A 27,681-nucleotide genomic window follows, 5' to 3' on the forward strand; every position below is an offset into this window, starting at 1 on the left:
TATTGAATTTTAAACTTCAAATATGCAAAACTCATGCTTATCCTCAACTGTCTTTTTTTAAGAAAAACGTGTCAGTTATTTGATTGAATTAAAACAGGGGAAACATGATGACGGGTATGTGTATTAGCTGGACTCTGATAATAGTGACACTGCAGACTCTGCCTCCAAATTATGCCAAAAGTGAGGATGGCAGCAGCCGTATCCAAGATATTTTGGCTTCATTTTTGCACAACAGGAACAAATGGAGACACATCATCCATCTTCATATTCAATCTATGGGAAGCATCGAAATCTCTCCAGGGTCAAATAGCTACTGCAACAAAATTTCATATGCCAGATGTGTCGTTGATTACCACATCAGATGAATTCAGGAAAGTTGTCAATTACTTTAAAGTATGTTACATTATCTTTGCTCTACACAGCAGATTCCACATATCGGTCTAAAAATTATAAAGAAAAAAATATAATACTTGCAAATATTATTTTACTCGATCTACATTCGCTAAGTGCTGCTTAGATTTGCTCACACTCTCTTTAACATCCCCCCCAAACACAAACACACACACACACACACACACACAAACACACACAACCCAGGTTCCTGGTACAGCTCCAAACAGCAGTTCTCAGTCTTAGAAGTGACTATAACAACATTTAATCCTCACAAATGTTGTTGTTGGCTTTGAAATGAATTGACCTCTCGTCCGGTTACCTTCTCTCAAAACTTTAAAGACAACTAAATGTGCAGGTCAACAGAATGCACACCCCAACACATCAAATTCGGCCTAACAATAATGTCACAACACATAAATTATACAAAAATAAAGGCAACTGTTATCGGTGGTTGATAGGGTGAAGTCTTGCTTGTCCCTTTCAGTGTTTAAATTAAACCCTGTTGCTGTGACTTTGTGTAAAAATGATAAGAATAAATAATTTCCCAAAAATATGATCTACTTTCCTCGCAGTGATGGTCGAACAAGGCTATTCAGGGGACAGACCATGGCTCTGTGACAAGAACTCCTTCCTGGGTGGAAGCTGAGTCCATGGTGGGAACAGGGCTGCCACACTTTTCCTTTGCCCTCATCTCAACGTCTCTCCTGACCTGCCTCTGTCAGGCTGTGGTACGTGTCCCATCTCAGTGGAGGCCTGTGTTGTGTCCTTCAGTCTCTGCATCCTACAGTTCGCCTCACTGGCTGACAAGGAAACCTCCCATCCAACGTAACTTACAGGCGAACCAGCGCCGCAGAGGGCAGAAGTATTCAAAGTGGAACTGCTGGAATTCAGGTGTCTTGCGGATGTCTCTCAGGAAAGCTATGTCCAGGTCGGACTCAGTCAGCATGATGAGGAGCAGCAGCAGAGCGAACAGCAATCCTATAGTGACCAGAAATAGACGTAACACGCTCAGGACAAACTTGTTCAGCTCCTCTGCGTCGCTGGGTGGCGACGGCCGGCTCCTGACCAGACGCAACGCTCTCCTGCCGGGCCCGAACTCTGCCGCCTGCTCTTTCTTCGATGTTCCCGCCTTTGCCTCCTGCTCCTCGTCGTTGCTGCAGGTCGATCCGTTGAGGTTACGAGCCGAGGGCATCTCTGCGTGGTGTTCAGCCACAGGTGTGGGCAGCATGCTGTCTGAGGGGCTGTAGGCCTCGTCGGAGATGACTGCTGAGGTGCTCGCCTCGCTGCCGTCTATCAGCTGGCGCCGGGAGTACATGAAGGAGTCCCCGTGGGACACAGAGCGCACAGGCGTAGAGTGGGCGCTGTCTCGAAGGGACTCCAAACCTGAAAACCAACAGCAGAGGGTTCATGAGAGATTATCTGACATGACTCTGACACCAAAGTGGAAATAAATGAGTTTAAAGATGATCTCCTCCCTCACACATGAAGGAAACCAACCGTACCATAAAAGAATGGCACTCAGTAGAGCACATAGCTCCACCAAGGTCTGACAGTCCTCTTCCATTCATTCACACCTTATTCCATTCATTCACACCTTATGCAGATCATAAAATCCTTATTGCCATCGCTTTTCATCAAGATCCATTTATTATTCTCCAGGAAATCGATGAAAATGACAAAAGAGCCAAAAGAGTAAAATAGTGAAAAGATTATCCAGATTCACACCAAATTCAAATGGATTCCTTCCTGATCCATGTCCCATCGTTTCTACAAGCTCAGTAGTTGTTGTGTTACCCTGCAGAGAAACCAACAGACCCTCCCATGCAAATGGTTGAAAACACAACCTACTTTCAGAAGTAACAAATCATTTGAAGGAAATCGAGTCACACAATTTTTGGGGGGAATGTATTGAAACATCATCTATTCAAACCTAAAAATTTATAACTGGAACAAATTCACCACAGCACCTTTTCTTCCGATATTAGACTCTGTCTGTGCACGTCAAACCATAGTTTACTTTTCCATTTTCTATTCAGTAAACTCGAAGAGCATGTCCTTGTTTTTGAAGCAACTTAAAAACATTTTCACTTTTCATTTAATTATTTCCCAAGTGAGATTCACTCAGCCCTTATGATTCAGATGCGGGTTTGCTGCACTGCCAGAGCATCAGGAACACTGTGTTCACTGTGCCAACATGTATTATTCGTATATATGGCCAGAGGGGAAGAAGGATTTAGTTTTAAATGACTAACTGGTCATTGCCTATAAGAAACTGATCAAATTGTCCCATCATGTAATGAAATACTCAACTCTGACCCTAAAGTAAACAGGAATCAGATCAACGACCTCTGAGAACATTTTCTATACCTTCACTTGATCCTAATCTTCCCACGAAGCTGTTATCACAACATATATCATCTCAAGACACTTTACATAGCCAGATCAAGACCGTACAAATTTCCAACTTATTGTATAGTTCCATAACTTGATGTGATACTAACGGAATACCATAGAAACAAACCTTTGAAATGCACTATATGAAATCCTTGAATCAATGTTTCCTTATTTTTAACAGAGACAGTTTTCCAGCTGCTCTTTTCAATCCTATTCACAACCATTCATAGCTGTTTACCTGCTGGCTGGCAGCCTTGGAGCTGGGTTGGGACAGTGAGCCTGGAAGGGGTCCTGGAGCTCTGTCCCACTCCAGGGCCCGAGCCTGAGCTCAAGGATCCCCCAGGGAGAGCAGGGACGATCGGTAGGACCCCCAGGGCCCTGCCTAAGAGCCGGGGTCCCATAGACAGCACGCGCACCGTCACATCTCGGTAACAATGGTTGATCATGCACAGGTGAACGTTCACCTTGGTCCTGATCCGGATCAGACACTTCACCATGGTGCAAATGGAGCAACAGACACCTGCGGAACCTTAGCTGCCTTCCAACTCACTGCTCTTTTATTTTCTTCTTTATCTCTGTGTTACAACTGTTTCTCTGCTCGTTCCTCCCACTGCCTCACCACAACCGCGTCGGCAGGCAGCCAGGCTAAGCAGCACCCCCTCATCCCATAGGCAGGCCGACAGCCATAGAGACACAGAGAGACAGACAGAGACGGAAAGACAAGGCACAGGAATGTGTTCCACTTGGGCCACAGTTCACCCCGTGCACCCCCCTGCTGTCAGCTGTGACACACACAGCATGGCCGCTGACAGCAGGAGCTATTTTCAGCCAGAGATAATATTACCAGTGGACATACCAGCACAGACAGAGCAACCGGACAAAACACAGGGGTTCCTGCTCTCTGTGTCGATGACAAGAGGGGCCACTGTGACTTAATACCCGTTTTGATCTAATTGTAAACATACTAAAAGTCCATTTGGTTTTATTCAGGCTATTAAACCATCAGCAAACTGACTCACAGTGGCAGCGCTGGTAAAAGGTTAATGGCCTGTTGGAGGAAAGAGGGTAGAATAAGTGCCCTTTATGAACTGACAGCATGACTTTCTCATGTCAAAATAATGCCTGAGGCCACAGGCTGACGGGCGCTCCTCAGCCTGTGGTTGTGTATGTGTGTCTGTGTGTGTGTGTGTGTGTGTGTGTGTGTGTGTGTGTGTGGGTGTGTGTGCGTGTGTGTTTGTGTTTCAGAAGGCAACCCTCACAGAGAGAATGAGGGAGAAAAAAGTTTCAGATTTTGTGAGTCAATACCCGGGAAATATTTGCACTGTAGGTGTTAATTCCACTGCAGATCAAATCACATGGAAGAAAAAGGTGTTTCCCCGACACTGCTGCATGTGTACCGGGGGGGGGGGGGGGGGGGGGGGGGGGGGGGGGCTCTTCTGCAGTTGCCAGGGGGTACGATAACACACACTATAGGCAACAAACAAGATCCTCACAGTGCACTGATGGCTCCCAGCAAATTTAATTCAATATCCGTTACTTTAGTTTTTACTAGGGCTGTGAAATGATTAAAATTTTTAATCAAATTAATCACAGGTTTCTATGGATTAATCATGATTAATCACATTACCGATTTTTTCGGAATATTTTTGTGAAAACAAGATTTATGACATTTAACTTTTCTTTTGTGCTGCAACTCAGCAGTTCTTCAGCAGTTATCATTGCTTTTCCATATGGAACATTAATATAATCTTCATCCGAAACAGAATTCGGGTTCCTTAGCCATTGTGTGGTTGAATAAAACTTTTTTTTTTAAATTAAACAGAAATTATTTGAGCTTCTTAGCCATAGGATGGTTGACATTTTTTATATTTTTTGTCACACAACCATTAACCACACCATGATACAATCTAATGCCTCTAAAGGCCCTCTTAGCTACTCGGTCTTTAGCCAGTTGGTGAGGCAAACTAACTTGTTCAAATTCTCTGACAGTAAAGCTGACCGCTTCTTTTGCACAATGTGTCTGGCGAGTGAGTCTGGTTTGGCGCATTCCACTTGAACGCCCCTCGCCGACCAACACATGCTTCGCGTTGCGGTGGTTACGCCGGGTTCACACCGGACGCGGGTAGCGACGCCAAAGCGCCGCGCATTACTAATAATATCACATACTTCTGCTGTTATCAGCCTGCAGTAAAAACGGCATTTAATAATTTTTTTCAAGCATATACTTACTTGTTGCTCCAACATTAACTGCAACAGTGTCCCAACATGTGTCTTTTTTGGTGTTGTCTTTATACAACATATGCTGAGAATCAACAACTCAAGTTACTTCTCCACTTCAATTATTAATTTAATGTCATCCATGTTGAAGAACTTCTCCGCTGTTAGCTCCGGTAAATGTCGGGTGTCGAGGGTAAATTACGTATTCTCCACTCAAGCCTATGTGGAGAATACGTAGCCCCCCCCCCCCCCCCCCCCCCCCCCCCCCCCCCCCCCTTTTTTTATCTTTATGACTGCTTGTGTGGCTGTAGTGGATGGGCAGAGGGGGACATTAAATAATGTGGTTGGTAAAAGTGGTAAAATTAAAACTCCAAGACAACAGAACGTGAATACAAAGTATGGGATGCATATTTGATCATTTATATCATATAAAATATGTCATCTATATCGTTTAAAATCATTTTTCAGTGTGTTTCCTGTCGCGATACGCTCGCGTCAAGCGGAAAAAATAGACTCGACGCCGAAACGATCGCTTCACGGCGCTAGGCAGCCGCGGCACAACGCTACGCTTCAGCCTCCGGTGTGTTCAGCGCTGCGGTTTAACATGGGAGTGGATGGGAGCCAGAGGATTGGCGCTGCGCTTACGCCTCGCTTCGGCGTCGCTTCCGCGTCCGGTGTGAACCCGGCGTTAGGCGGGTATTGCTACGGTGAAACGATAACGTCTTCTCGCAGAGTGTGCATATCACCTTGGTTTTACTGAATGTTCGATCTTTGTTTTTCTGGAACACGATCTTCCCGTCCAGAAGGTCCTCAGGTTCATCAGAATTATCCATGTTGTTTGTTTGTTTGAATGGCAGCTGCCGTCTGACTGCATTAGAGCGGCGACTAGTGCAGAGGCGGCGGAATTGGAAGGTCCTTCTGCGCATGCGTTAAATGCGTTAAAAAAAAAAAACGAATTAATCCTGTAATTTAATCATAACGCGTTAACGCGTTATTTTTCACAGCTCTAGTTTTTACCAATGCCTGGTAAATAAAATTTGCTGGTAGACATCATTGTAGTGTTTGACTGACTTTTGTTTAAAAATATAAATAAAAAATACACATATTTAGCCAGCTGTAACACCTGAGCTCTAGATAATGCAATTACGAGTGAGAGAATTTTGAACAAGGAAAAGAGCCCGGGGCCGCAGCCAAGAGCCTGAGTCCCAGAGACAACATGTAGGCTCAACCTTCACATCTCAATAACAGTGGTTTCTCAATGGTTAAGATATCTAACAGCAGCAGCGTTCAGTCGGGACAAGCAACCGCTTCAACTAGTTTTATTAGAAAAAAGAACGTTTCTAATCCATTAGAACAAAGTGTGATATCACTCCTTGTATCTCAGAACAGCTTTCTGTCCCATACAGGATCTTATAATTTTGAATGTTCAATCAGACTTAAGTTTTTAATTACTCTTGTATCTGTGTGTGTATGTTGTGTGTGTGTGCGTGTGTGCTCTACCTTCCATGATGGAGATGTGCACAGCTCTACGTCGGGTCCTGGGTACACTGGTCAAACGAGGGCCATGGGTGATGGACGGACAGCTCCTACTTGGTACCATGCCAGCCCTTAATAACAGAAACACGTGCATGTGGGACTCTTGGATACAAGAGGGTTTGAAATGTATGAATTATTCAATACAAATATGAAGATTGACATCTCACCTGTGGATCTCAGGAGGGTCTCTTTTAATTTTGGCACTTTGTTCCATTACCTCCTTTGCAACTTTTCCACTGAGAAAACAAAGAAACTCTTGATCAAACAGATTTATAGAAAATAATCAATTCAACTCCCAAAAAATATTTGCACAGTTCTGTGCAAACTTATACAGAATGTTGTCAGTATGTAAACATGTAGTATTTCTGGATTGTTCAATGATAAAGTCCTGTTTGATACCTGTATCTGAAGCGACTCCCCTTGAAGAAGAGATTACTACTGGACACAGTTCGGACTTGACTCGACTTATCCAGCCTGTTAGTGAATGGGGAGAAAAATCATGAATTCAATCATAAACTGGAACAAAGTTAAAACCTCTCAGAAGTCAATGATCTCGGGTCGTGCCACTCACTTGAAGAAGGCCTGATTCTCGACTCCACACTTCCACAGATGCTTACAGGCCTCAGGTGTCGGTGCAAAGTAAGTCAGTATGATCTTCTTATCCTGCAACAAGTCCAGCACATGAACCCATATGTATAATACCTGTGTTTGACTGAACAAAATATTAAGACACTTTTCTGATACTGATGGATGTTAAGATTATTTTAATTAAAGCTCCTAAATCCTTCGTCAAATTGACATTTTCTCCATTTAAAGAGAAAATGTCTGTAGCCCATGCTGACATTAAAACTCTCAGACTTACTGAGCTCTTGGATACAAGGAATAATCATCCTCAAGAATTTGGAGAATATACAGTATATTAACCAACTCCCACACTCTGCTTTAACACACAGCTAAATCACTTTTTTGTCCAATCATTTCCTGGTTACCTCTCTATAAAGGACAGATTACTTTAGCTCCCAGCAACAGTGTCTCCGTGCATTAAACAAGGCCACAGTCATTTAACTTCCTGAGCTCCACAGGCCGGAAAAGGCAGCAATTTAATAATGCATGCACGCCTACCTCCTTCTGATTTGCATATATGTGGAATGTCTTTGCTTCGAACTTGAGTTTGGTCACCTCCTCCCTGAGATAGAAGAAGAAAATTATGAGAAATGGAAACATGATGAAAAGGTCAAATAAAAAGAAAGACAGAAGATGAAGGAGGAGCAGAAACAAAATCAACGAGGGCGGCGGAGGCAGAGAGGGAAGAGAGAGAAGTGCGCAACAGCGAGTGGAGTAAAGGTGCTAAATTATTCATTTTGGCTGGAGGCACATTAATAAACCCAACAGTCATTCATTTCAGAGGAGAAAAGTCAAGACACATTGATTAAAGAATATTACAAGAATCACAAATTACAAGAAGATGAAAAAACAGATTTCTACAACAACTTGCCTCGGAGTCTGAAAACATGAGTATTCAGCCTCACAGCTTGTCGACTCAGCCGTCTTGAAAAGGTGACTCATATTCCACTTTTTGTTTCGTTCACTCTCATTTGATCAAAACAAAGATACGTTTGCAGACAAATGTTGCTCCGGCTGCATGAAGCCAACATCACGACACAATGATTAAGGTAAAATCATTTTTAACTCACAGCAGCGTTCCTGGCAGACTGGTACGAGCTTCATCAGGAGCCACAGAATAAAAGCTCCAAGTCTGTTTTGGGATTTTTTGGCTCATGGATATGTGGCTCAGAATCAATCAAATATATTTGATCAAAATAAATTAGTTGTACTTATATATTTTCAGATCATGGATCTATTTTATTCCTCCACAACATTTCACACAAGACATTAGGCCTCCCAGACATTTTTTAAATGACGGATTAGGTTTATTCTATTGGGAGATTTGACGAAAGTAGGAAATAGGAAGAATTTAAATCCTAAAGACAATGAAAAAACATTACAACAGTAATAATTTGGATTTCATTTAAATGGGATTAATCCTAAGAAGCTGTTTGAATTGATTTTAAGATATTCTTGTTCTGGCACCTAAAATAACACTATCTGAAGCATGTCTGTTATTTTGAAGTGAGTATAGCTGATCCATGTGATTTAATGCAGGAAGGAATCCCAATTTGTGGATTTAAGGACAGTTAATATGCTGTTTAAATGTTGTATTTATCCGTTGACACGGCAGCCACTAAGACTGGATCTCTCTTGTGGCCAGACACCAACACACATGCGTTGACCTTTCACTTAATTATCTAGCGACTAATCTTTCATATATGTTCTCACCATGTCCAGTTATAACTTTTCATCTGAACTCACCAATTGAGTAAATGGACCCTCCTGTTTCCTTGCAGCACAGTGAATCCAAAAGGAGTGAAAGCCAGAAACGCAGGGTTGCCAGAAACATCCTGACAGACAACACACATCCATACGTTTTGTTATTGTTGATGCAGAACTTTAAATATTGGTGAGATTTGAATTTTTTCTAAACGTGTTACATTGATATATACTGCAAAAAGAAAAGAAATGACCAACTAAAAAATACTTTCAAATTTAAGTCATAAATTTGTTTTCCTCAGAAGCTTCTAATTACAGTATAGGCTTGTATTACAAAGACCACCTTGCATGGATGAGGGTCCACTCCATATGTCTCCAGCATCTGAGCCTTCTGGAGGAAGTTGAGCTCTGACGTTTCAGGACTCTGACCTCTGGAAATCAATCAAACAAAACAATAAGTCTGTTAATTGGATTGTCACAACCAATCCTCAAACAGATAGGATTGAATATGTGATTATTCTTAAAATGAAAATAATTTGACAAATTCAGTAATAACCTGCAGTACAAGTGAAATTTGTTAGATCTGCCTAAACTTATTTTGTTACTGCTTTGATGATCCAGTGCTTCAGCAGGGTGTGTGTCCCTATAAGGAATAAATCTGAACTCGTAATCTTAGTCTGATAATCAAATATGGTTATTGTGTCAAAAGAATAAAACTCAAGCTGTGTAATATTTCAGAGGCCTGTCTGATCCAATCATTCCCAGGACAGAGACCAAAGCTGTGACTAATGTTCTTAAAGCAGCTGTAGACAGAGGTTGATACTAACCAAAATAAATAAAGGATTAAAAATCAGTCTGTTGTCTCTCTAATCCTCACTGAGAATCATATGTGAGTACACTTAATCTCAGCTGAACTGTGTGGGTCTGTAGTTTTGAATTCTGCTAGCCTGGTTATAGTTGAAAAAAGAAAAAGTCATGATGTCAGGGGGTGGCCATGGAACAAAGATAAAGATATCTTCATTTTTATTCTCACACAACCTCTCTCATTGATCGGGGTCTTTGGACCACAGGAGGCAAAAGCAGATTCCTACACATCCTGCTGTGACACCAGTCGGACACAAGGATGAGTGCAAGGTCAATATATTTGACTATTTTAATATCTGACATTTTGATAACGTTCTTAATTCACAGGCTCGATAGCAAAGCCACATTAGTGAACCTGACTAGGCGACCCGAACAGTCGCTGATAAAAATTTTTGTCAAAAGGAGCCTGACACACCAATCATCCAGGAGACTAATAATACAAATGGCATCAATTTTAGATTTTCATACAGCACCTCTCACACACCAAGGCCAAGTGCAAAAACATGTTCCCATGGAAGTCTCACGTGGGATGGGCCTACTCTTATGTAGAAGAATCTGTGTGGACTGTGGACCCACCCATCCTGTACCATGGTACTCACATGCTACACCTTTACCATCAGGATTCACAAAGAAACACTTGTGAAAGTCAAACTTTGACAGCAAATACTTTTGATAAGAAAAACTGCAGCAATTTCTTTTTATCGATATCGTGAGACGTTTTTCTTTGTATTCAATTACTCTGCCAAGGGCACGTTTATGTATCCACATGTGAGCGCCCTGACCTTGAATACTGTGTGGACTGAGTGTTTGAAAAGCACTCAGTACTTAGAGTATTTGAAATACACAAGCCGGAGACCAAGAAATCAAGGTTTTGATCAGCTTTGCTTAAAGGGAACATATTATGCCCATTTTGGTTCCTTGGGGTCTTAATGAAATGTCTGTAACATATTTGGTCAAAATACCACAAGGATCATTTAAAACAGAACCCTTTTTACCCTGTCTAAAACAGCCCTCCTCAGATTGACCTGTTTTGAGTGCCTGTTCCTTTAAAAGCTAATGAGCCCCCCCCGACTCTTCGCCGCCTGTATCACCTGTCTGAGGGTCGCTTTTCCATCACTCGGAGACCCCCGTGTCTTTGGGAGGAGACCCCGTGTCTTTGCGCGGCGGAGACACGGCCAAGGCCATGTAAGAGAGACTCCCAATCCCGAGTTGTTGTTTTTTTCAGATTTTTGGGGTCGGCAGACATGCCAGAAACCCAAATGAACGTGTAGAAGCACTACAATAGTGGAATTTTCATAATATGTCCCCTTAAAAGTCTTAAACACAAACTGACTGTGGTTTATTGGTGGAGTGTATTTTGCGCTTAGATGCATGGCAGGAACTGTCAAGAACATACATGAATGCAGGGAGAATGTGTGTGGACCAGTACGTTTTATAGAAGGAACTCCTGTATACATTCAGCTGGCGTGTCTGTATCATAATGGCTGCCAATGTTCTCTGCAGTGCTGCAGCCAGATGTAGCAGCAGAGTTTACTAACTGACGCCTGATTACAGATGGTGGAGGAAGTACATGGAGAGTATTGGCTCCTCCTCTGCTCTGCAGAGAGGATTGCACCAACCCAGGCAGCCATCACTGTTAGAAACTACATTTACAAGCCAAAATCCTCCAAGTTTATTTGCACAGTAGAGATTATGAATTCACAAGTGATGACATACTCTATAGAAAGGGAAGGTTAGTCAGCAGTGTTTCATCTTTCAACACCTTTTACACATGGTCAATGCATCAGGAACATTTGGGGTATACTTCAGAATGCAGACTGGAGGAGCCAGGGGTTCAAACCATCGACCTGCTGGTTACTGGATGACCCTCTCCTGAGCCACAGACTGTGAAATTATCAAACAGAAGTAAAAGTCTTGTGAAACCGCTTCTGAAATCTGATTCCTGCAAACTGAGATTGTTGACTTAGCTCACACTCTTCAAACAAATTTCATTTTACCGGTGGTGATCACCACCCGAGGCAAGGTCCCTCCAAAACTGAGGGCAAACACTTGCAGTTTTCGATCCGCAGTCAAAACGTTCTTTGCACCGATGCCACTATTGAATTATTGACCAAACACCGTAGTGTACAGGACGCTGATAACCAGATCCAGACATGTGTAGCAGCGTGTGTCTGCCCTAAAGCTGCACTCTGAGAGGCACGCAGAGTGTGAAGGAAATCCTTAGAGTGTAGTACACTGACACACACACACACACACACACACACACACACACACACACACACACACACACACACACACACACACACACACACACACACAAACACACGCAAACACTCACACTTCACATCAACACAGGTGTTAACACAGCCCATTAAGTAGCTCTCCATTTCTTCAAATATTTTCCTGCCTAGTAAATGTGAGATGTCCTCCTTTGGTATGTCAAAGTCCAAAAATATGTATTAGATTTCCAGACTGTTTATAATCTGTTACTTAAAGGTGATATTAGCAGATTCATATCAATATTTGACTGAAAAAAATATTTAGATTTTTTTTTCTTTGTCGCTTTATGATTGATTCTCATGATCATGTAAAATTTTTGATACTCCAGTATTACATCCATAACGAGTGTTGACCTCTCATGGGTTATTTCTTAAAAAACCCTGTAAGAGCACATGTAGGAGCTATAGTGCCTGCTCTCTGAAGGAGGACACACAGGGAAATGGACAGGTGTCACCTTACATCAGCTCAGTCTTGTGGATCTCAGCAATCCGCCGCTCCAGCTTCTCTGAGTGCTTGGGGAAGAACTGGAACTTGGAGCTGTAGCCCTCTGGGTGTTTCCCAGGGTCATGGTCACCAATTTCGGCTGGAACACAGTAAAAAAAAAAAGAGATACAAACAAAGGAAATTTTAGGATTTTCTGTAAATACCTTTTGTTTCTAAAATCTTGGAAATGCATTGCAGCCAAACCGTTATCTTACATTTTATTTGTGTCCAACACGGTGAGCAATATCCCTTTAGGGATTTTCATAATACATGGACCGGCTGCTGGGTTGTTGAGTTTGTCTTGAGAGAGGTTTGAAGAAGTTATATCAAGACGTAAAAAGCATTGTTCCATCGGCAATAAAATTACGTGATATATTCTTTTCTGCCAAGAGCAAATGGCGACGGTTGGCACATGGCTCACTTACTGACTAAAAGGTGGTTCCATATATAAAAGTAAAAATTTGACATAAAAATGTTTGCTATCAAAAACAATTTTAGTAAGTTCAAAATATCAATATTAGTTGATTTATTTCTTTGTTTTTCATCACTCTGCCAGGGACATGTTTCTATTTCTATATGGTCGTTCTGAGAAAAGCTCACAGTACACAAGTACACAATATAAAAGGCACAAGATATTACAAGGTTTTGAATACACCTTATAACATAAATGTGCACAGTGAATAGGCCGAGGCCGACTCAGAGAAACTCCAGGTCTCAATCTAACAAAGATCCTCTTTGCATAGAAAACGCCAGCTGACTGTGGTCTATTGTGTGATATATATTTAGTCGTTTGAATACAGTATCTTTTAAAAACATAGACGAATACACAAAAATGTGTGTGGACCATTACGTTTTATAGAAGGAACTATTGTGCCAATATTTATCCACGTCTCCACTCATTAGTTGGCCTCCTGCCAGTGTTCTTTGCAGTGCTGCTTGCAGATGTTGGAGATAACACCCAGAGTGTTTGGGCTCCTTCAATGCTCTGTAGAGAGAACTCCACCAACCCAGGCAATCAAAACTAGTTTTTTGTGGAGCAAGTAGATGTAATGTATTCCCAGGTGATGTTAAACAGTGTCAAAAAGTGTGTATATAAGCCTGAAACACCTGGTGAAGACTGGCTTTATAGAAAAGGAAGGTAAGCCTATATGCTGAGGTTTTTACCAGATGAATAGATAACATGTGACAGTTAAAATTGTGAAGTGTGACTTTAACATACTGTGTCGCCTACGAGAGGAGCAAAATCATTTGCTTTTTCGTTTTCCTTAAATTGCAAGGAAAGGCTGAACTGTATTTAAATAAATGTGCTTAAAATAAGTGCTGTAGAAGTTCCAGCACCTCTGTGGACAAGATTGAGGTTTATTTGCCGACCAAATAAGCCAATATCAGCCAGTTTCTTTCAGTATATCGATGTTCTGTATGGTGGGTTAAGGACACACAAAGAAATATGTAAATCCTGGGATTGTTAGAGAAGGAAAAGGCTGGAAGGAGCTGCTTGGCAAGAATTGACAGGTGAACTGCTCCTTCTCGCCTCTCAGCATGTTGATGAGCCAAAATGACAGAAGAAGCCAAGATGTTAAACGTTTGTGCAGAACTGACAGACTCTCCGTTGAATTTGAATAATAACTGACAATATGTTTTTTTTGTGCTGTGAAGGGTTATTAAAATGAGTAATTAGTCAATTCATGATAAACACAACAGATTCTCAAGGTACTTTTCCTACACAAGCAATGAGCCTTCAACATGCTATGCTTGCACAACACCCACACAACTACACACACACACACTCTTGTTTGTTAACAAGCCAGGGTCGTATGGAAATCATATAGAGTCTACAGAAGGTCATAAACCTGAATATTACATACAATTACTGGAAATATAGTTTCAAGTGATGATTGAGGAGCACAAGTAGAATGAACAATGAACAACTAACACTGAGATTTAAAATAGCTTTTTTTAGATTAAAGCAATTCTCAATGACAAATAACATTTAACATTTAGCTGAAATGCATCAGTCAGAGTGAGCCTCTGCAACACGTGTGTTTCTAGTCAAGGTAAAAACAAGCTGTCTTGTGTGAGGTCATGTTTATGCCTTTTGGGGAATTGCTTTTAATTGCAGTGTAGCTGAAGTCACTTTTCTTAAATGATCACATTGTCGTACCTTGTAATATGTGGGCAGCCAGCAGAGCAGCATCTGACGTCTTGCACAGCAGGCGACCGTGGTACAGATCCCTCTTAACCTGCAGGAAGACGAGATATCTGTGGAGCGGGACACAAATAAACTAATTGGGGTCATTATTTAGTTAGGATCAATATATTGACAGCTGGACATTAACAACTTAATAGGAGACTGTGAGGAGAAGAAATATCTTCACATAGTAACTTTGGACTTGAGGTTCAAACAAGACAAGCCCACGTACAATCTCCCTAGAACCAAAGTGTTAGACAGAAAAACATTTTGACCTGATGGCAGTGTTTAAAAAGTCAAGGAATTGTGAATTATTTTATTATTTTAGTCATCCAACCAATACATGGTAATAACAGGCTGAAAAACATATGACCCTGTCGGCAAGATATTGGTCTTAAAAACTAAAAAATTTATAATGATATAGCTAATGATGAAGGAGCCTTTGTGTTTACCAACCTACTTTGGATGTATGATATTTATAAATATATATAATAAATGTAGGCTAGCAACAACTACTACCTTTCACAATCCATTTACAATCCAATCATAATTACAATTTAGATAATGTAATGAATGTATGATTATCAATTTGGAAGTTATCTTCTGGACCATTGGACACAGGACATTTTAGCTGCCTCGAGGCAGAACTTGACCTAAAGCTTCAGAGAACTGACAGTGATATAAAATATGATTGCTGGTTCGCACTCAAGTCCACTGGGGCAGCTTGGCTGGTCTCGTCCCTCACAACCACAAATTACTTGTGTGTCCTTTTCCCACACAGCAATTTGTCCCCAAGCCGCAAAGTTATAAATAGTAAAGCAGCACTAAGCAATGCTAAACATCAAATAACAGTTAGTACCTGGTAATATTACGTGATGTCTGTAGATTTTAAATATCAGATAAGTTCATTTGAGTTAATTTGTATGCAGACGTCAGTGGGTTTAATTTATCATTCACAAAGTAAGCAGATCTCAAGAAAATAAGAGTAATGGCAAATGAAGAAACTGTACTTCAGCTGGTTCATTGCAGATAAACCAGGTAGGATGAACGCAAAGTTTTGTAACTTCACCTATATGACACTTGCTGTTGTATTTTTGTATGACTTTGACCGGAGTCAAAATTCCCTATGAGGAAACACCTTGTGATATTTCTCCCCGTTGTCAGGGCTGTCTTATAAGCCAGACTGTTAGTGTCTCTTTAAAGTTTAGGCTGATATGGTGACACTTGACCTCAGCCGAGAACAAACGCTCAGAGTAACCATCCCTCTGATCAAACAATCTTTGATATGGTAGTTTGCTCGTGTTGTTTTCCTCCTTCCACCATGTTTCAGTCCTGCATGAATCTGGAACCTGATATTTATGATTTGTGAGAGATGCCAGAGGAGCTGTGATTTCAACTGGAGATGCTTAGAACTGTGAACGTTGATGTCCTGGTGAGTTCATGATGGTACATTAGCTACTACAGCAGGCAGGGGTTATGAAATGTGGCTGGTACACATGAAACCAGTTCAATCATGAACATGTGATAATTGTTTTGTGTTCCCTCTGAACTGCGTACAGCCGCTAAAACCATTTAGCTTGAAGGCTAGCTAAATGCTGCACGTGTTACAGAGGCTCATGAAGTATGTCTATGAGGCTCTGCAGAGCTGCTGCGTCATTTCCCTGTACAACTGTATGTATATAAAATGTGTATTCACTTTGAAACGTCAATGTTGACTGTATGGACCTTGAAGTACACTGTGAGAATGACATTTACATTGATGTTGAGTTATAAAAGAAGAAAAGACTGGAGCAGAAATTATTTTGAAATGGACAAGGACATTTATTTATGGATTTTAATGAATAACTGTCTTTTTTATTGAACTAAAAAAGACAGTCTACAGCTGGAGCTTGAGTCGACATCAGTCTACATTCTCAATCTGTTCATTCACTGAAGACTGGGCAGTAGGACTTTTTGGCTCATTTAATTATCTTTTTAACGCATGTTTTATTTTCTTGGCTTATTTGAACTTTAAAAGTTTCCTGAGACCTAAGGGTTTTTGGTTTGTGATCCACAAATTACTTGGCTAGTAGAAAGTTAAGGTTTTATGAGGATATTTGTACATTTCTTTGGGGATTTTTCATCATTCTATATATTCCTAGTGTCCTACTTGGAAACTGATTTTGTGCGTTTCTCAGGGGTGGATGTTTAATGTCTACTTAAGCAGACAGAAGAGAAGATTAGAGAACAATACTTCCTGGTTCCTGATCATATACTCTGCACTATCTTAAAGGGAAAGCTGAGTGGGGTTACATGTGCAAATGAATAAATATTGCCAATCTCATTTTTCATGTCTCCACACTGGAGGCTCTAGGTTTTCTGGCTGTCTCAAGATCTTCTGGAGGGAATTTCTTTAAAAAAAATCAATTTTTTGCCTTGTGACTGTGTTCCACCTCAGAGAATCATTTCAAATCTGTCAAAAATGTTCACAGTGTGTGACAGATTAAATGATTAGATTTGAGTGTTCATTGTTCAAGGTCACAGTGGCCTCACAAAATATGTTTCTGGCCTCCTGAACATGATATCTCAAGTCTGCCAGAGGGAATCTCTTCAACTTTGGACCAGTTTTCACTTCAGACTCAAATATTAACTGATTCGATTTCAGTGGTCAGAGGTTATGTCGACCTCAGGTGACTCTGGCAAAAAAAGGTAGGTAAACTAAAACTGTACTGGTTGGTGGAGGCATACAACCACAGTGTGAAAATTCTAGATTTCTCTAAAACAAGCATTAAATAGGATCGTTAAAGCAACATAAAAATCCAGGTTTAATGTTGCTACCTGCCCATTTACTATATTTGTTTGTCTGTGAAAGCCTCCAGTCTGAACAGATTGCGGGGGATGGAGGAGCGCTCCCATGCCGGAGCTCAGCTCTATCAAAAAAAGGGTTGAATTGTGAATAAGAGATTTCATTGCATGGCAACCATTGGAGGGATGTGATTTTGAGGGATCTTTGTGAGCGCTCAGTATTTGGCACTTCCCTCACAGCAGTTTGTTCAGCTGTCAAGGATGCCACACACAATATAATAGTGGTGAGGTGCCAGATGACACTGCAGCTTATAAAAAAAACTTGAAGAGTCAAATCCCTCTGCACACAGGCTCACTGTGGAGCTCTGGATGCTGTTATGAAATTGAACTTGTGGTCTTTATTTTGTAGCTGTATTGAAACCAGCCTATCTTAACAGTTCAGACAAAAACACTGGGATTCTGATCACTTTATAAGATGGCTACTTTCACTCAAAGCAAGTTGAAGGGGAAAAATTACTTTTATTTAGTCATACAACTATTCATCTGCTGCTGTAATTTTTCAATTATGTAAAATCTGGATGCAGAGACATGAAGTCCATCAGGAAATTTTAAGATACCTTTTACGACAAAGAAGATAATAAAGAAGAAGAAGACATACAGGTATCCCAAAGCTAGCTTTGCTCAATGTCAGCATTTTTAGAATGCAATTGCAACTTCCCAAAAAATAGTGATGTATGTGGTTGTCATCCCTATTTGAGTGTAAGTTTATTAAATGCAATTCTATGTTGACTTTTCGTTTTAATAACGGTGGTCCTTCTAAAATCCAGCCCCGCACTTTACATGTTTGTCTCTGCCCTTCACTTTCTCTGTCAGTCAGTGTCAGAAGTCCAGTAGAACCAGATTTGTCTTGCTGCACAAAACTGAACTTCAACTGTGTCTCTTCTTTTTACTGCGGTCGGCTCCAAATGAAAATACTGGAAGATGACACTGTAATTTTCCGTTGCGATTTATTCTGTCTTCTTTCCTATCTGTCCTGTTTTGTCATTTTTCTAATCCCATTTCAGTGTAATCACACATTTTTGTGACCCCCTTGCTGAAATGGCTCAGGCACTTAACAGCTGTTAAGTGATTGCTTCAGACTATTTTCTAGTTCAGGACTCAGCTTGTTCCAGTCCTGTGCTCCTCCCCATCAGAAATCACTTCTGCACGGGATGTTTGATGCCAAATCACAGACAAACCAACAGGTAGCGGCTCTAAATAAATAGAACTGGGATTTCTAAGGATGTTCTCTGTGTCAGTGTTTGTCAAAATATTTACTGTCTGTGTACTTACTCAGCCCTTTCTTTATGTACTGGCGCCACAAATGTACATAATACAATTTAAAGATTAAATTTAACATCTCAAAACAAATGGCCGAATCGTGATGTATGCATAAATATTCAAGAGACCTTTAGGTTCCGTTAAATTTACTTTGCCTCACAAAACTTCTCTTTAATTTCCCGTTGACCTTTTGGCTGTCGATAAAAAACTCTATCTGTCTGTCTGGATTCTTTGTTGAGTTGCAGTTTCCTTGTCCACTATTTTAGCGACGCTTACCATATTTTGTAAATGCATGTGTGCAGATGTTGAATGAAAAATGTTTGTCTCTGAGAAGGGACAGTGGTTACCTCTGTGTATAGGTTCACACCCTCTTTGGTCCTCCAGTCAGATTAAATAGCTGTGGTCCTGAAGACGAATTGCACATTGACAAACCTTCATTCTAAAACTGCTAAGCTCCTTTGCTTTTCTTTTTTTTTTAACTGAAATGATGCAAAAATAACCTTAGTTAGAGAAGTTTTTAAAGAAAATTGACACTTGCAAGCTTTCCCAGACTCGATTATATCTAACATCTCTAACTCCAGCCTTCCCACCTGCTCTGAGCCATCTTGAAATCTTACCTGGTGATTTCCTCTCTCAGGGCAGCAGGGTCGGGGGGGTAAAACTTGACACGCAAACACATAGTGAATGGAGGCTGGGCTGCAGAAGAAAGACAAGAATTTTCAAGAATGTTCTAAAGTTGTTTTGTTATAATTCTAAAGTTGAAATCGTTATGTTAAATAGCTTTCTTGCTCCTTCTTGGCACACAATAATCTGGCATGTTATATTAGATACTTACATTTCATTTGTTTGGCAATTGACTTTGTAAACTCCAACCAGTGCTGAAAGAGACAGAAAAAGAAGATCTGCACTTTGGACTTTAGCTGCTAAACTGGAGGTACTGATTGCTCAGCACCTCAGCATGATGACTTGTAATCTGTAGCTGGAGGGCACAGCACAATCACTCCCATCACTCGGCCCTCTGTTCATTCAAGCTCCCACCAACTCAGAGAGGAGATGTTTTGAAGGAGCGCTGTTTTCTGTCAGAACGACAACCATCAAATGTCGTTAACTGGCTCTGATCATTGAGATGACGACACGCTGACGATAATGAGGCACCGCCCCCCACAATGACGCTACACTGCCTACGTCTCTCAGCTGGCTGATATCTTTCCTATGAAATATGGAGGAACATCAAAGGTGATACATTTTTAATCTCTAAACCTATATTCACAGTTCAAAAGTGCATGATAATATAAATACATAGTGTCCACTCTGCAAATTCACCCTGCCCTGTGTAAATTCCGATGATGGATATTCACATCAATTAAAGGGGCTGGTTTCTCACCAGTTTGCATAATGAACCTGCTGACTCACCAGCCTGTCCTGAATATTTATGTAGCGGGGTGAAAAAAAGTCATTAGGCCATTTAGAACTGACATTTATATCTATCAGCCTTTAATAAGGGTTCTGTCACTGTCCCTGAGATCTAATTGATAATTTGCTGTACCTGGTGATCTGCAGACCCTGTCTGTGTGGTAATGACTGACTGGGACCCGCTTTATTAATGTCATCAACCAAAGAGTATTTACCAGCCCTCTCGTCAAAGCTATGGCCATATGAATTTGGTCTCCATGAAGTGATTGGTTGTGTTTATTACTTTCCTGTGAGCATCACAGACACCGGCTGGCTTTATTTTGTTTTGGACTTTATTTATTGATGGCTATTGTGAAGAGGATTTCAACAAATACGATAAAAAGAGTTTCAGAAACTAATTTCCAAGGCTATCTTTAATTCAAGGGGATAAATGGCATATTTGTACTCATGAATTCCCAAAGAGTAAAAAGTGAAGGTCCTGTGAAAAAACAAAACTTCACAGGAACTTCACGGCCACATTATGTGACTCACTGAAATTTTAATTGGGTTTATTCTTAAAAAATAATACTTACCCTCTGCTTGTCTGGGTCAACATATCTAATGCCAAAGTAGTCTTTCTCGAGCAGGTTGAGATGATGGCAAATCAGGTCAAACAGGTACTGTCCCTTGGCATCCCGCTGGAAGAGACAGAATAAGAGAAAATGCAGTAAGTAAGTAAATACTGCTGATAAAAACAACGCAGGAAATAGAAAAACACAGGACTCCACAGGACTTCATTCTAATATTTGCATATTCACAGACACAGTTTATAAACCCCCAGCAAATCAATGGTGCATAATATATGTGAAGGCTCCACTCAAGAGTCCAGGTATACAGGAGCGACCAGCATCACACATGAGGAAAATAAAGATAAGATTTTCTAAAAATATTTAATTTGTGCTCATCAGGAAGTCCAGTCCTTTTGCAGCCTCTGAGGAGTCCAAACGTCCACCAGAAACTGTTTTGAATATTTCACCACTCTCAAGGGAGATATATGAGGACTATCAAATATTCATATCGAGGCAGCAGCCATCTGTTGAAGCTTCGAGACATTTATGCTGCAGGAAAAGACCTGAGAAAAGCAGTGAGACAAGGTGAAGGGAAAGAAAATGCAGGCCAGGGATAGGAAGCCACTGTCATAACGTGCACTACAAAAATCTGACTATTTTTTCTTCCAAGCAAAGAAACTGAAAATACATCGATATCTTCTTCTTGGTTAAATAATCTCTGAAATGGTCGCAGTATGGGGGGAGACTAAATCGTTTGTCTGATTATTCTTAAAAATAATTCAGGCTTTGACAGTAGATGAGGAGAAGACAGGCCCGTTATCTTGTAACTAACAGTTCAACTCGACGTGAGCTGTTTCCTCCATGAAGATGCATCTACCCCAAAATGGAGTCTTGATTCAGTTTGAACTGCAAAAATAAGGTGCAACACAACGAGGCTGCCACTAATACACAACAAAACGTGAACCAGTAATTGGAGTTTTGCAGCACAGTCAGCAACATTTTACAGTTAATAGAGACACTGCCATTTATTAACATAGTTGAAGTTCCCCAAAGGCTTGTTGTCTGAGGAGGAACACACCAACACTGCAGAACACAGCTCAGATTGAAAAGCAGTAACTGTAGCAGCTGGTTAAAAAGCATGTTGCTCTGATGAATAAGAGGAAAGTTGTATCTGCAGAAGGAGGAAAGTGGTCTCTGTACGAACAGAGTGGCTCAAGCCAAAGCATACCGATTCCTGGTGGCTTGCTGCTCGTCTTCCACTAGCACCCACCCTTTCCTAAAGGAAGGTGCACCTTGAAAGTGGTAGATCATGCAGACTATCACCATCTCTTAGTAGAAAATCCAAATGTGATGCCAAACCGAGGATATTATCTACAGTGATTGTTTGTGTTTGTTAGCAGTACGGTTGCAAAATTTCGGGAATATTAAAAGTTGGAAACTTTCCATGGGAATTAACGGGAATATACGGGAATTAACGGGAATAAACTGGAAATTGTGTGGGTAATTTATACTAACTGTATTTACCTTGTCATATACAGACATAAATATAAACATTTGGTTTTGTCATAGACTGATTTGGGCCCTGAGGAAACTTTGGGCACTTGACTATATGCTTCTGCATCTTTGTGTTATTCTTAGCCTAGGTCTTTGCACAGTACTTGCAAATGTGCACAGCCTTTCCTTCTACATTGGCTGGGGTGAAATGTCTCCAAACAAGAGATAGTGCACGTGGCATTGTTCTGTAGAATAAGTTGAGAAAAAAGCTTGTTAAAAAAACACTAAGCAATGCTAAAGATATTAATAGTTTGCCAAATGTTGTTTTTATTGCTCAGCGTTTAATTTGTGTATTTAATTTTTTTTTTTAAATTCCCAAAATTCCCGAGCTTAATATTCCCATAGAAAGTTTCCGAAAATTATCTGGAAATATTCCGGAAATTTTTCGCCCCTTTGCAACCCTAGTTAGCAGGATTACGCAGAGGAAACTTCTTGGAGGGTTGTGATGGGTCAGGAAAGAACCCATTAAATGTTGGTACCGATCCGAATCAGGAGGCAGATTCAGTAAATGTTGTACAAAATTTTAGTTAATTTCTCAGAAAACAATTTGTGCATCTTGTTTAGGGGATAAATATTTATGAGAATGGGAAATTTGGTTAAGATCCAAATTAAAATCATCAGAGGACTGTTGGTCCTTGGTGGCAGTATGCATGAGGATCTGTTTCTACTCTTTACTGAATATTGTTCCTGTCAGAATATGTTCTTGTGCTGCTTGTTTGGCATAACAACTCTGCTGAAGAGTGTAGCATTATCCAGACAGTTTGTCCTTATAACAGGACAGTTTAGCTGCAGGTAACAGCTGTAATGATGCTCGAGATTTGTTCTCTTCATCTCTGCAACCACACGTCCCTGCAAACAAGGCTAGATTGTCTGGTCTAAACTGTCTTGTTAGTCAGTTTCTCTTGTAAAGTGCCTCATTATGCATCATCTTTTCTTGACAGTCGCTATGATGCTGGTCAGTGATCATCACACATCATAATAATAATGTGTTTTTCCTTCACCCTGACTGTGACCTGACAGGCAAACAGCTGGAAAGGACCGCCATGAAGGACAAGATTGTCTCTGTTATTTTCTTTTATCACAAAAAATGTATTGCAGTCATGAGAATTACTTTTTATTGGACTGAGTGTCCTTTTTGGATTCATGATTCAGCTCAAGGGCTGTATGTGGGGTTCTTGATCCCTGTTTTATGTCTGGAGAGGATCTCTTTTAGTGTTTATCACAACGGAGATTTGTGCATGCCAGCATAGTGAGTGCCTGCACATCCAGTGGAAAGTTTCCTGTATCATCTGTACTATAGATGGAGGATTCAGCTTTTCCCTCCCCAGTGGTAAAGGACACAATAAAATATCCTACTCTGCCTTTTAGAAGAGACACTGCATTCAAGCAAGTGACACCAAACTGCACAGTCAGAGAAAATCAAACGCAGATATATGAGAACGGAAGGGGGAACAGAGAGGAGAAAGACTAAACCAAAAGAAGAGAGGGAAAGAAGAGAGAGAAAGGGGAGAGATACAAATGAGGCCAGGTGACACTGATCTGTCCTTGTACAGCACATCACAGCTCAGCAATCAAAAAGAGAACAAGAGAAAACCTGCACTGAGGGATCAGTCCATGTATGAACCATTTTCAGATACGACCCCTGTTCAGATGCATTAATGATTTCATGTCGTCATGATAACTCATTCTGAACCCAGGTAGCATCATATTCTGTGGCTCCTTGTGACATCATTTGATTGAATCTATACAGCACATATTGTGAATACATTTCAAAACCAAAATGTAACTGAAATCAAATCAAATCTTTGCAGATTTAGAAAAATAATGGTCTAATATAAGTCTGATGATGAACCTGGGAAAGAAGTGTAAGAATAAGTATAACTTAAAAGAATATATATTACATTAAAATACATCACAGAAACAGCATGTATGTATTAATTAAGTGAGGGGATGGGATTCATTAAGAACAAATGTCTGTTCCTGGTGTTTTTTAATGAAATATTTGCCAAAGAAATTGACACGAAGAAGAAGAATAATTGCACTTTAACCCTTGAGATACAGATACATTATATTGGTCCCACACACATGCACACACACACGACATGCAAGGGGGGAAATTTATTTTCTGCTATGACCCATCTGGTGTGCACAGGAGGACACACAGAGCAGTGGGCAGCCATACACGGCGCCCCGGGGAGCAGGTGTTAGGGGAGTAAGGTGCCTTGCTCAGTGGCACTTAGACAGTGGGGTGGGGTAGGCACTTTGACAGTGTGGAAGAGATCCAGGTGTTGTCCATCCAGGTATGTTGTTTTTGTTGTCACTCCATGGATTCGAACCAGAGACCACCGTCGGATTTTCTGCCCATAGTCCGACTTCCTGCCACTAGTCCCCCGTCTCTCCCTCAAAGCAACTCAACCAAAGCCCAACCCCCAAAAAATCTATCAGCTCCAGTTTTGTAAAGCAGTGCACCACTGGCCAGACCTTTCCCTGGCTGCTGACCCTCCATCGCCTCTGTCAGTGTGTCTGTATGTCACTGTCACCACACACACCAGGACACATCAGTACAAGCCTGTGCCCAGCCCCACAGCAAAAATAGGAACAAACGCATCCATGTTCCCGCACACAGACACACAGAGACAAACACACACACACACACACACACACACATACACAGACACAGAGGATTAATCCCTCTTGCTTGTCTGTGGTACACCTGTGTAACCTCTAGATCCACGACATTTTCAGAGCCTGTACCCCCCACTCACTCCATCTGCTGTGCGCTGTAGTGTAAACTACAGAAGGGCACCCAAAAAAAACTTCCTAATTAATCACGTTGTGCTCCAGCCTCCTATGTGTGCGTCATTATGTTTGTATATGAAATGGCTAAATTTTTGTGTGTGTGTTTGTGTATGAGAGAGCTAATAACAACAACAACAAGAGAAAGACAGGGCAATTTATTATAGAGCAATCTTTCAGCAAATAACTGAAAAAGGATCAAACGCATTAAAAGAAAACACCAATGAACTAGATTGGCACTCAGTGGAGTGCATTCCTCTGCAAAGGCACAACAGCCCCTTAAATTCAAGCAAGCTGCCCCAAATCTGCACCGCTCATAAATATCAGTCCCCTAAACATGCCTGATTTCTTTCATCAAGATCCATGAATTATTCACTGAGAAAACGGTGAAAATGTTTAAAAAATCCCAGTTTCACAATGTTAAAGAAAGTGAAAAAGAAATGTGCACCCCCACAAGTCTGGATCTACACCAATATTGAATAGGTTCTTCCTTGACCCAAACCACATCCTTCCAGTTTCGTGGACATTTGCTCTGTAGTATTTGTGTAATCCAGCTAACTAACAGACAAACAACAAGCAAATGCCAATGAAAACATTACTTTCTTGGTGGAGGTAAAAATAAGAAAGGATGAAATGCCTTAAAAGAAGCAAGCTCTCACCAGCTGCAGTGCTTTTTACAGCAGCAGCTCAGTTTAATCAAACCAAGTTTCTACAGTGGGTTTATCAGCTGTTACAACAGAATTCAAACAGTGTGACTCAATGAAGAACTTGTAAGTCTTCTATTGTGCATTACAATGAGAGCAGGCAGTCCTGTTGTTGCAGGTTATTTACCTGACGCTGCACTATGAAGCAGTGTGTGGTTATGGGATCGATACGCTAACTTTGCCCTGCAGTGCTCATTGTCTGCCACGACTAATCAGAGACGGAATAAAGCGGCACAGTTTCTCTTGCACATATGTGCAGCTGGACGAACACTTGTAATGTATATGTGGTGTTGTGTTGCTTAATGATGAGACACACTGAATTTCCGAGGGCTGACCGGGGCTCCCCTGGGACACTGAGGCAGCTCTGAGGCAGAAACATTATTGATCTGGAGCTAAGCGTTCTTCAACATCCTTATGAGACTTTACCTAGAGCCAAGCTGCAATACACTGCTGGCTGCCCCGAGGTAACTTTATATGTGTGCAGTTAAAACGATTTTTTATTGTTTTTGAGTGGATAAACTGAAGATCTATTATGTGGTTTGTGGTCATGCGATTTCAGAGTGGGAATTGCTTCTCTCACAGTTATCTCTCCCTCAGGTTTTGTCGCTGCGGAGGAAATAATTAGATCCATGCTATCTTTGGATTAAAACCCCTTTGTTGGAAAAACACCAGGAAATATGGAAATACAAGATCCTAGAGTTTAGATAAATGATCACACACTTAAGTATGTATACATTAGGCTTTGGAGTGTGATACATAATTGTTTTATACTCCACATAAGGACTGTACACTGACCATTGTGTATCATGAAGACATTCTTAATGAGGTATCCCATTGTGCTTATACCTGTTCCCACACCTTAATCTAAATAAAACACTTGCTCTCGCATTAGCCAACATTTTTTTATCATAAACTTTTAAATTATGAAGACAAATCTAAGGCTCGAAGTTTGCATGCGGCTCTTCAGGACTGTAATAAGGCCACAGTAATTGGGCTTTAAAAGAGATTTATGGAGCTGAGTTGTAATCAGTAATGCTATGTCACATATCAGAGTAAACAAAGTGTGGCTTGCAAATTGCCTACTGTCATCTCCTCACACTGTTGTGTCGAAAATTGGAAATAAATGAAGCTAATAATAATAGTAATAGCTTGAATTTCTATAGCGGCTTTCAAGAGACCCAAGGACGCTTTCTATGTGTCCATGGGGACATATGTAAAGCTAGTTGTAGTCTCACCCAGTTGCCCAAACAACTTCTCAGAGTAATTTATTTAATTCGAGTGCCACACTTTTCTGAGGTTGTAACATCTCTTACTGAAATAAGATGATATAATCTTTAGGCTACATCAACAAGTTAAATTGATTTATATTGTGATAAACATATCTGCAGTATGAGTTTGCCCAGCTATGAGCAAAACCACCTGCATTTTAACCACCAACAAACAGCACTGTCCCCACAAACCCTTTGTACAATGCCATATTATGGCACTGTGCATGCTGGAAGCCTTGTATAATAAGTATAATAAAATAAAGAAGCTGGGCCATGATTACCATGTCAACCTCCATTCACTTCACAGAGAAGTCATTAAGGTTGGATGTTGGATTCATATATCTTCCCTGATCAGGACAAATGGATGGCCTGGAGGCCCTGTCCTCTACATATTGTGTGCTAGAGTGTATGGGTTTGCGTGCCCCTTTGATCATAACTGAACTCAGGAGACAAAATAATCTCCAGTTACAACTCATGGATATGGATTTAGTAGAGGTGGGTCAGGCTATAGCATCAACCTTAATCAGTGATGCAGCACGATTTGAGGTTGAAAAAGTAACATTTTGGGTGTTTTAGAAAGAGAAGGCCTTGAGTATACTCCCTTTAATCAG

General features: G+C 40.8%; 1 protein-coding gene across 1 annotated transcript in view; it reads right to left on the reverse strand.

The window, feature by feature from the left end:
* Positions 1-1,186: 1,186 nt before the first annotated feature.
* Positions 1,187-27,681, reverse strand: part of LOC128439632 (FERM domain-containing protein 5) — a 61,968-nt gene continuing 35,473 nt past the window's right edge. The window contains exons 2-14 of the mRNA XM_053421994.1: positions 20,773-20,877; positions 19,623-19,665; positions 19,405-19,483; positions 14,657-14,754; positions 12,472-12,595; positions 9,212-9,299; positions 8,911-8,999; positions 7,663-7,726; positions 7,112-7,203; positions 6,940-7,014; positions 6,708-6,776; positions 6,505-6,611; positions 1,187-1,776 (exon numbers count right to left, since the gene is read on the reverse strand). Of these exons, the coding sequence (XP_053277969.1) occupies positions 1,187-1,776; positions 6,505-6,611; positions 6,708-6,776; positions 6,940-7,014; positions 7,112-7,203; positions 7,663-7,726; positions 8,911-8,999; positions 9,212-9,299; positions 12,472-12,595; positions 14,657-14,754; positions 19,405-19,483; positions 19,623-19,665; positions 20,773-20,877 (1,623 nt within the window). The remainder of the gene's footprint in view (positions 1,777-6,504; positions 6,612-6,707; positions 6,777-6,939; positions 7,015-7,111; positions 7,204-7,662; positions 7,727-8,910; positions 9,000-9,211; positions 9,300-12,471; positions 12,596-14,656; positions 14,755-19,404; positions 19,484-19,622; positions 19,666-20,772; positions 20,878-27,681) is intronic.

This window comes from Pleuronectes platessa, chromosome 1, assembly GCF_947347685.1.
Source record: "Pleuronectes platessa chromosome 1, fPlePla1.1, whole genome shotgun sequence".
Taxonomy (NCBI): Eukaryota; Metazoa; Chordata; class Actinopteri; order Pleuronectiformes; family Pleuronectidae; genus Pleuronectes; species Pleuronectes platessa.